This window comes from Sinocyclocheilus anshuiensis, unplaced genomic scaffold (genome assembly GCF_001515605.1).
Source record: "Sinocyclocheilus anshuiensis isolate Anshui unplaced genomic scaffold, SAMN03320099.WGS_v1.1 scaffold1170, whole genome shotgun sequence".
Lineage (NCBI taxonomy): Eukaryota > Metazoa > Chordata > Actinopteri > Cypriniformes > Cyprinidae > Sinocyclocheilus > Sinocyclocheilus anshuiensis.
The window spans coordinates 1,204,420-1,213,558 of record NW_015538055.1 but is presented as its reverse complement, the minus strand read 5'-3'; the positions used below and the strand labels follow the sequence as shown (position 1 = coordinate 1,213,558).

General features: G+C 37.1%; 2 protein-coding genes across 6 annotated transcripts in view; both read left to right on the top strand.

Moving 5' to 3' along the window:
• The window catches only part of ksr1b (kinase suppressor of ras 1b), a 42,329-nt gene extending 37,409 nt beyond the window's left edge, over positions 1 to 4,920 (top strand). For all 5 annotated transcript variants that reach the window (XM_016478881.1, XM_016478873.1, XM_016478868.1 and 2 more), the window contains 8 exons: positions 476 to 518; positions 1,096 to 1,156; positions 1,461 to 1,858; positions 2,482 to 2,572; positions 2,819 to 2,952; positions 3,034 to 3,165; positions 3,394 to 3,535; positions 4,183 to 4,920. In XM_016478881.1, coding sequence (XP_016334367.1) covers positions 476 to 518; positions 1,096 to 1,156; positions 1,461 to 1,858; positions 2,482 to 2,572; positions 2,819 to 2,952; positions 3,034 to 3,165; positions 3,394 to 3,535; positions 4,183 to 4,329 — 1,148 coding nt within the window. In that variant the 3' untranslated portion in view covers positions 4,330 to 4,920. The remainder of the gene's footprint in view (positions 1 to 475; positions 519 to 1,095; positions 1,157 to 1,460; positions 1,859 to 2,481; positions 2,573 to 2,818; positions 2,953 to 3,033; positions 3,166 to 3,393; positions 3,536 to 4,182) is intronic.
• A 3,178-nt stretch (positions 4,921 to 8,098) lies between these two features.
• Positions 8,099 to 9,139, top strand: part of LOC107682756 (galectin-9-like) — a 10,003-nt gene continuing 8,962 nt past the window's right edge. Inside the window, exon 1 of the mRNA XM_016478908.1 lies at positions 8,099 to 8,234. Within this exon, the coding sequence (XP_016334394.1) occupies positions 8,199 to 8,234 (36 nt within the window). The 5' untranslated portion in view covers positions 8,099 to 8,198. The remainder of the gene's footprint in view (positions 8,235 to 9,139) is intronic.

Genomic DNA, 9,139 nt, shown 5'->3' with positions numbered 1-9,139 from the left:
TTTTTTTTTTTTTTTTTTTCTCCTGACTTGTTGGTCTTATATCTTTCACTTGGATGTTATAATTTGCACTGAGTAAATACAGCTGGATAAAACAAAAACTGTGTCCGTTTTCATTTCAGGTTGCAAAGCAACAAAATGTGATTTTAAAGGGGGGTGATTTTTTTTTCTATACCTACTGTAGATAAAGTATATATGACATGAATACTTTTATTCAAGAACACATTAAATTGATAGCAGTAAAGACATTTATAATCTTACAAAAAAATCTATATTTCAAATAAATGGTGTTTTTTTTAACTTTCTATTCATCACAGAATCCTGAAAAAAGCACAGTTTCACAAAAATATCAGGCAGCAGTTTGAACAGCAACTGCTTTCAACTTCAAAACTTTTAAGTGGAGTACACCTTTAAATGGAATCTGAATGTTTAATATCAACATTGACATATGACTCTAGATTTCCTTTTTTTCTCACAGATGTATCCAGTACCACGCATTCAGATGGAGGTTACAACACCGGGTAAGACGAAACTTCTCAATTACTGTTTCTTTAGTATTTCTAGAATTGTTTTGACCCCGGCCAATTGAAATGCAAGTCTCATCGGTTTTGGTTCCTCGTGGTACGTTCTTGAGGGCTATTGCCTCATCATGAATGAATAATTTACACTACGTTCACATGGAACCAATGTGGCAGCACTGACTTATGGACAATTTGTGAACTCATTATGCATGCTACAAGTCCACCCAAATACTTGCTATTATTTATTCGCCATGTTTGTTTGATTTTCTTCTGTGGAACACAAAAGAGGATGTCAAGCACCAAAAATGACAAAAAAGCACTGCAAAAGTAGATTGAAGCCATTTGATACCTTTTTGTGAGGAAAGGCCAAAACTGAAGTAATTATACGCTAAAAAAATGTGGTTATTAATTAAAACTAAAACTTTTAAAACTTAGCCATTTAGATTTTTTGGGTAAACTATCTTTTTATAAATGATTTAGATCATACTGTACATCATACATAGTTCTGATACTGCTAAATATTTAAAAGTGATTAGTAAAAGACCACTGAGTTTAGTATGTTCTATCTTTCATGCAGAGAAACAGATCAGTTGGATGGTAACGTCAACCAGTTGTCAACAGGCCAAAGGGAAGCTGTGGTGAGTGTCGCAAAAAACATGTTTTACCCACAGAACTACCAGGAATTGAAAGCATCTGTGGGCAAAATTTCCAGTTTATTGTGGTGGTCACAGGTTTTTTGTCGTTGTTGTTGTTTTTTGCAGTCAGTGGTGTATGTGTAGTGACCCTGGCCACTAAAAATACAATACTGAAGTTTTTTATCTTGCATCTAAATTTTGAATTGGTTAAAACCAAAACCGATGTAAGATTATGTGAATATGGAAACATTTTTAAAATGTTTGGCCCTAGAATTGACTAAATTGGTTACTATATTTTCTCATTCAGGATGAGGAGCAGCAAGGGGACGACAGTCAGGATCAGGAAGGTTCGGATGATGAAAGTGAAGGTGATGAAGTGGATGACCTTCCCAACTGCAGGGGCTACTGGAAGGACCACATAAGCCGTAAGGCCAGCCAGACCAGCGTTTACCTGCAGGAGTGGGATGTGCCTTTCGAGCAGCTGGAGCTCGGAGAGCTGATCGGTAAAGGCCGCTGGGGGAAGGTGTGTAGAGGCCGCTGGCACGGAGAGGTGGCCGTTCGCTTGTTAGAGATTGACGGTAACAACCAAGAGCACCTAAAGCTGTTCAAGAAGGAGGTGATGAACTACAGGCAAACGCGACACGAGAACGTTGTGCTGTTCATGGGGGCCTGCATGAACCCGCCCCATCTGGCCATTATCACCAGGTTCGCCTCTCTCAACTCTCTCAATGTTGTATCATTCATGTACACTGCCCTTGTTTGTTTTTTTTTTTAAAGAAAGAATTTAATGTTTTTTTATTCAGCAAGGATGCATTAAATTGATCAAAAGTGACAGTAAAGACATTTGTAATGTTACAAAAGAATTCTGTTTCAAATTGTAATTTCTTTTCTTTCTATTCATTATCCTCAATAAAATGTATCACGATTTCCACAAAAATATTAAGCAGCACAGCTGATAATAATAAATGTTTCTTGAGCACCAAATCAGCATAGAATAATTTCTGAAGGATCATGTGAGACTGTAGACTGGCGTAATGGCTGCTGAAAATTCAGCTTTTCCATCATAAAGTATATTAAGATAGAAAACAGTTATTTTAAATTGTAATATTTGACAATATTACAGAATTTTTTTATCAAATAAATGCAGCCTTGATTTGAGCATTAGTGGCTTTATCTTTAGACAATAGAGATTTTATTAGAAAAATTAAAAATTCTTACTGATTCCAAACCTTCGAAAAGTAGTGTATGTTTTGAATGTGTAATATGTGATATTATAGAGCATTTGTGTTTTGATTGTAATCTACAGTATTTATGTTGTCCTGCTGCAGCTTTTGTAAAGGACGGACGCTGTACTCCGTTGTCAGGGACTCTAAACTTGACATCAACAAGATAAGACAAATCGCTCAGGAAATCGTAAAGGTATGAAGCATCACATGTAATGCATGTTTTTGGTTTTATTTTGAATGATTCATCAGTGCATGTTATTATCCCAAAAAAAAATGCTTTCATAGTTTTTCATTAAAATGTAATAACTTCAATAACTCAGCAAAAAAATGATTGTTATATCATAAATTTTGCTTCTTTAGCTCAAATCACATTAAAACACTGTCTATGTTTTTAACTGTTTTGCTTTGTTTCGTTTTGCTATGTTTTTACCTTTTACAGGGAATGGGTTACCTCCATGCAAAGGGAATTGTGCACAAAGATTTGAAGTCCAAGAATGTATTTTACGATTCAAACAAAGTTGTCATCACAGATTTCGGTCTGTTTGGGATGTCTGGAGTGGTCCAGGAGGACAGGTAGGGTGCATGTCATTATAAAAAGAGTCTTATTATACAGTATGCTTTAAGAACTTCATTAACGTATGTGTTTGTTTGTAGGCGGGAAAATGAACTGAAGCTGCCACGAGGGTGGATCTATTACCTGGCTCCAGAGATCGTGCAAAAGATGGGGCCAGGAAACCAAGAAGACTGTTTGCCCTTTTCAAAAGCTGCTGATGTTTACGCTTTTGGGTAAAAGCCACATCTCTTTTCCCACATCTGCATCACAAATACAGTGCCTCTAATGCAAACATTTGGTTTTGGTGTTAATGTTTCATTTTTGCTTTAAAAAAAATTCTCTCAAAGCAAAGACTTTTTCTGATTGGTCCTTCATTTTAAAGGCTTTTTCGAAATCAAATTACAATATTTTGCAAGCCAACACTGAAGTTGATCAGTTGACTTTGAATTTATCTTTCTCAGCACTATCTGGTTTGAACTCCAGGCCAAAGAATGGCCCATCATGAACCAACCGACTGAAGTTTTGATCTATCAGCTGGGAAGTGGAGAAGGCATCAGAACGTTACTGGCCCAGAAGGGTACAGGCTTGGGCAAGGAGGTTACGGTGAGTCTGGCCCTGGTATATATATTTAAAAAAAAACTATATATGTGACCCTGGACCACAAAACCAGTCATAAGGGTCAATTTTTTTAAATTGAATAAATAAGCTTTCCATTGATGTAGGGTTTGTTAGGATAGGACAATATTTGGCCAAGATGCAACTTTTTGAAAATCTGGAATCTGAGGGTGCAAAAAAATCTAAATATTGAGAAAATCGCCTTTAAAGTTGTCCAAATTAAGTTCTTAGCCATGCATATTACTAATCAAAAATTCCGTTTTAATATATTTACAGTAGGAAATTTACAAAATACTTTCATGGAACATGATCTTTGCTTAATATCCTAATGATTTTTGGCATAAAAGAAAAATCGATAATTTTGACCCATACAATGTTTTTTTGGCTATTGTTAAAAATATATCCAAGCGACTTAAGACTGGTTTTGTGGTCCATGGTCACATATATATATATATATATATATATATATATACATGTATGTGTGTGTGATATATTATATTTACTTATATACATCTAATCAAATCAAAATTAAATCAATGCTATTATATATTAATAATTGTATAGATAGATAGAAAGAAAGATAGATAGATATAAAAAGTATATAATGTAACATGGTCATTGTACTCGCATTGCAGGAGATCCTGTCAGCCTGCTGGTCCTTTAAGGTTGAGGACAGACCAACATTCACTCAGCTGTCAGACTTACTAGAGAAGCTGCCAAAGCTCAATCGCAGACTCTCACACCCCGGGCACTTCTGGAAGTCTGAGGAGTATGTATCCTAGACTGGAACGCTAGCATGCTGCGGATCCCCCTTTTTTAGGGGGTGTAGTTTATGGAGCATGAAAACTAACTGATGGTTTGGAGCCGACCTGTGCATTGTTTATTTTATTTTTATTTTTTTCTCTATTCTGAGCCTTCTTAATTTGACATCATTGGATTTTTAGTGTAGCGAGTGTCAGAAGGATGCTGTGCATGGAATCAACCATTATATATTTGGTAAATCCTGATATCATATGGTGAGGAAAATAACAGTAAGTGACAGTAATGAAAAAAGAGTGTATGTTTGTGAGTGTTTTTTCTGCTACCAAAGTTTTTGCCTGTTATGAATGATTGGTCTGGTTTGCAAATATGTGTGAAGATTTTTGTGATTTATCATTTATTGTTCACCATATAGAAACTCAGAAGCAGATACTGTTCTGAATATGAGTGGTTCAGAAGGAAGGTGCTTATTGATTTAACCTGTTACATTTTGAAGATGTTCATATGCCCAAATATCTGGCCTGTGGTCAGTAATTCACCTCTTACATTTAAAAACAATGGTTAGACTGTGGTGAAAAGGGTGTAATCTGAATTTATAATAATTAAAATAATATTAGTAATGACAATAATTATATAGTATATGATTATAATACATTATAATGTACAATGATTTACTATTATTATTATTATTTATCAGTAAAAGCCATTGAAATCCCTGAAAAACCTTTTATAATTATTATTTTTTTTTAATATTTGTGTGTTGTTTCTGCTGTTTTTCTTGTGGGTTTCTCTCCACACTGGGGATGGGCCAAACTTGTGATCCCATCTCTGTCATCTGCTGTTCCTGTCTCCATCTTGACATCTCAACCTTTCTTCTTGCCACCAACCTCTTCCAAATCTTCATATTTTACATGTCACTTTATTTATGTCACTGTACTTTCTTCCTTCTGTTCTCTGATTGGCTGAATGTTCAGCGCATGGCGTCACCACTGTCTGCGTGAACACTGCAGTCCGGGGCTCCGCTCTCGCTGTCCCTACGTCTATAAATATGATGGTTTGTCCACAGCTGCTGTTAACATTTGCATGGCTGCTGCATTCAAAGAAAACAACTAGTTTTGATTCAGATGTCTATATTCCAGTTATTTCCTGCGTGATTTATTGGATTTCTTTGCTGATGATCAACAGAGTGTGTTACAAATTTTTGCAATATTCACCTTTGTGTTGCTTTTTCATATAGTAGTCCCATCTTTGGCAACTGAAAGGCTTTTAAACTTGTGCCTGTTCTAGCACTGAGCAAAGCTATTTTAGCTCAGCTTTGTAAATGGAAAATATGCTGATAGGATTTCAGCAGTTTTATTGGGCTAGCAGACTTTGCCACGTTTTGCTGTTTCAAATTCCTCATGTGCCGTCAGATGAATGGAATGTGATTTCCATTGCACTTTTGATAGGAAAGACCTTAAGCTTGTACAGTCCACAAACTTTCCCCAGGACTCTTTAAAAAAAGTGACTTCCATTTTCCACATTTTTGCTCAAAATTAAGATTTAAATGAATAATAATTTACCGGATGCTAATCTGACCTACTGAGCCCTTCCAGAATGGATAAAGAGCCTCAAAAATAAGGATCCTGACGAGGTATTTGTAATATCATAAAGAATGAAAGATATTTTAACCCAGCAGGATCTTCAGGAACTTTTAATATCTAATACTTCTCGTTTTAATTTGTGCGTGTGTGTGTGTGTGTGTGTGTGAGAGAGAGAGAGAGAGAGAGAGAGAGAGTGTGCATGCAGAGTCTTGGGTGATTTATTTGTGGTGTTATGAACAATGAGGATGTTAAAGACTGCAGTGACTGTTCCCATGACTTCTTAAAGACATTTAAATAGAGAACTATTGTTTTATTTATATTATTTGTACAAAATTGTATATGTTTCCATCGCAAAAGTTTGAAAAGGTACTTTACTCCTGTTGTACAGCTCTTTATTTACACAAAGTGTGTCGAACACAAATAGTATATTTCTAGAATGAGATTGTGGTTTTAATTTTATGTAATTATTAATGTTTTTGTAAAGCTTATAGCCACTTGTCTGTAAACACAATGTAATTTTATCTTGGCAAAAAATAAATAAACAAATGAAACATTTAATTTTTTCCATTTCAGTTGAGAGAGAATGAGACTGAGCAGTGATGCATAATACATTATATAATCTACTCTAATCTAATCTTATCTACAGTTATACATAACACAGACACACACACACACATATATATATATATATATATATATACTACGGGGCCGTTGAATGCTTGAATCTGATTGGCTGACGAACGTTCTGAGGTGTGCAATCATTTTCAGGGAAACGCACGGCGAACGTAGTTCCAGGCAGCTCTCTTGACCGCATTACAGTTCCATATCACTTCGCATAGTTAACCGTAATAACGGAAATTAGCGTACAGTACCTATACAGCACACAGGAATTACTGCAATCACACGTGCTCGCATTCGCACACTACGGTCACGCAGTTTGCACAAAAAGGTGTCAGCGCTGCCCTGACGATTTTATCAGTTAGCCTATATAGTGTAGCAACTTAAAGGCTACACATGACATTTCTCACTAGCGAGGTAATAACAGTGCTGTTTAGAGACGCTGCTGCAGAACACTGTTGAGGGACGCACAGAGGTAGCCTAATTCACACAAGCTCTCTCTCTTTCTCTGTGTGTCTCTGTCTCTCTCGCTCTCTTTCTAATTAATAACTGCATTAAAATGCTATCAACGGCTCAAGCCTCCATTACCAGCTTTAAAATTACGTTTTGGAACTAGCAGAAGAGGCGTTGGATGAGATGCGGAAGAAATAATCCTACTCACAATAGCGATTTAAGTACAAAAACCGGACGAATCCCTTTAAATATATCATCTGATCGATGTCTTGAGGTGTGGTAACCGTAGTATAAGCGGAATAATTGACTCCGGGCCGTTGAATTATTAGAAAAATAATGCACACCCGATATATACCATGTTCAAAAACAAACATACCTTATGCAGTAACGCACCATGTAAAAAAAATCTAAAATGTTTTTTTAGTTTAACATACTTTAATAGTTTTATGTAGGCCTATCAGAAAGAGAAAAAAAAACATCCATTGTCTGTGGTCTGAGACTCCTCTGCCCCATCATCTTATGGCTCTGGTTGTCCAAAAATGGTACAAAACAGCTGATAAGTTGGTGTGACAAAACATTTCCTAAAAGTACGCCACTACATTTACGTTTAGTGTAAAATCCTACGAGGTGATCTACATGATTTTCCTAGGCTGTAGTAGCTCTCAAACCTAATTTGGGCAATTCAAATGCATATTCAAATTGCTCATGCAGCGCAATGTTACAAGTCATTCTAGAATCATGTTATAGGCTATAGCTGACATCTTGACATTCAATATTTTAATATGTTAAGTATGGATGAGAGGATGATTATCCGTGCATAACGATTTACATTTCAGTTTTTCCCTCAGTGAAAGAGCCCCGCTGTCTCACTTCTCGAGGGAGAACTCTTCTGCAGTTTCCATTATTCCGTAGGCTACGCTGTTACGCAATAAATAACGTTGCCGTTTGGAAATGGGAAGGATGGAATAACATGAAATACAAATATTCCTAAAAGATAGGCTATATTTAGTCTCTTAGGTTATATGTTTTACATGTAGGTTGCATTTTGAACCACATGTAGCCTACAGCCAGTGGACATTGGCCATTTTTTTAATGGAGAAACCGAAACCTGCATTTCTTCGGAAACCAGACATCATCTGTAGGTGGGTCTTAAAGCTGTTTGTCGAATTGCTCGTTTCCCTTTAGTTCGTCTCTCTTGGCCACACACTTAAAGTTGCAGGAAAGTAAGAACTGATCAAATGGCTTTTTATCAACAACAGCCGTTTTACAACCCGGTAAGTGGCCGATTTTTTTAGTTTTGTTTTGAAAAATTAATCATATGGCGTCGTAATAAGCAATGGTTTTTCAGCATCTCCGTTAATTGCATTTTTTTCTTACTTTCACTTTTTTTTGTAGTTATTACACTATTTAAAGCTACTGTGTGGTTTTGCACGCACAATTAAAACTCCATTACGCTCCGTTATGCGGGGAGGGGGGGTCCTGTGTTTTTTATTGTAATTTTTTTTAATTAATTAATTATTTTTTTACTAACTTAACATTATTTTCACCGTTCAGTAAAAAGGTTCAGTTCATTACAGCAAGCCGGGCAAGTTGTCTCAGCACACGGTGTGGTGGAGTTTCATAGAAGTTTTATTGTAGCCTAGACCAGTGGTGCACAGACCTCGGAGGAGCAGGGGAGTAGTGGCGTTTCGAGGGCTCGAGCCCCTGCCCCTTTAATCGCCTACGCTTAAGTGCCCTTTCGGTCCGATCTAGGTGCCCCCGAACCGTGCTTTCTACCGAGGGGGACCCCACCCTAACCCCCCTCCCCCCCCCGGCAAGCAGACCGGAGATCTCCAAAATGGGGCAGAACCTCCAAAATGGAGCGGGGTCTCCTCGCGCAAAGACTTTCACCATTGACTGTGGCTTCAGCCAGTTGTTTTTGACTTACATTTCAAAATAAAACTTTCTAAATTAAACATTGTTTCTAGTTCATCTAAAATAAAATATGCTATATAAATAAATATTCTCTGTGAGAGCGTATGCGTGTCATGTGTCTGTCTGTCAATGGGAGGAAGCCACACCCTGTTTTGGAGCTCCCACCCCATTTGGAGTTCTCCAGGCTGCAGTCAGGGCCGCATTAACCATTGGGCTAGGCGGGGCTGAAGCCCCGGGGCCCGAGCAAGGAGGGGGCCCGTGATTG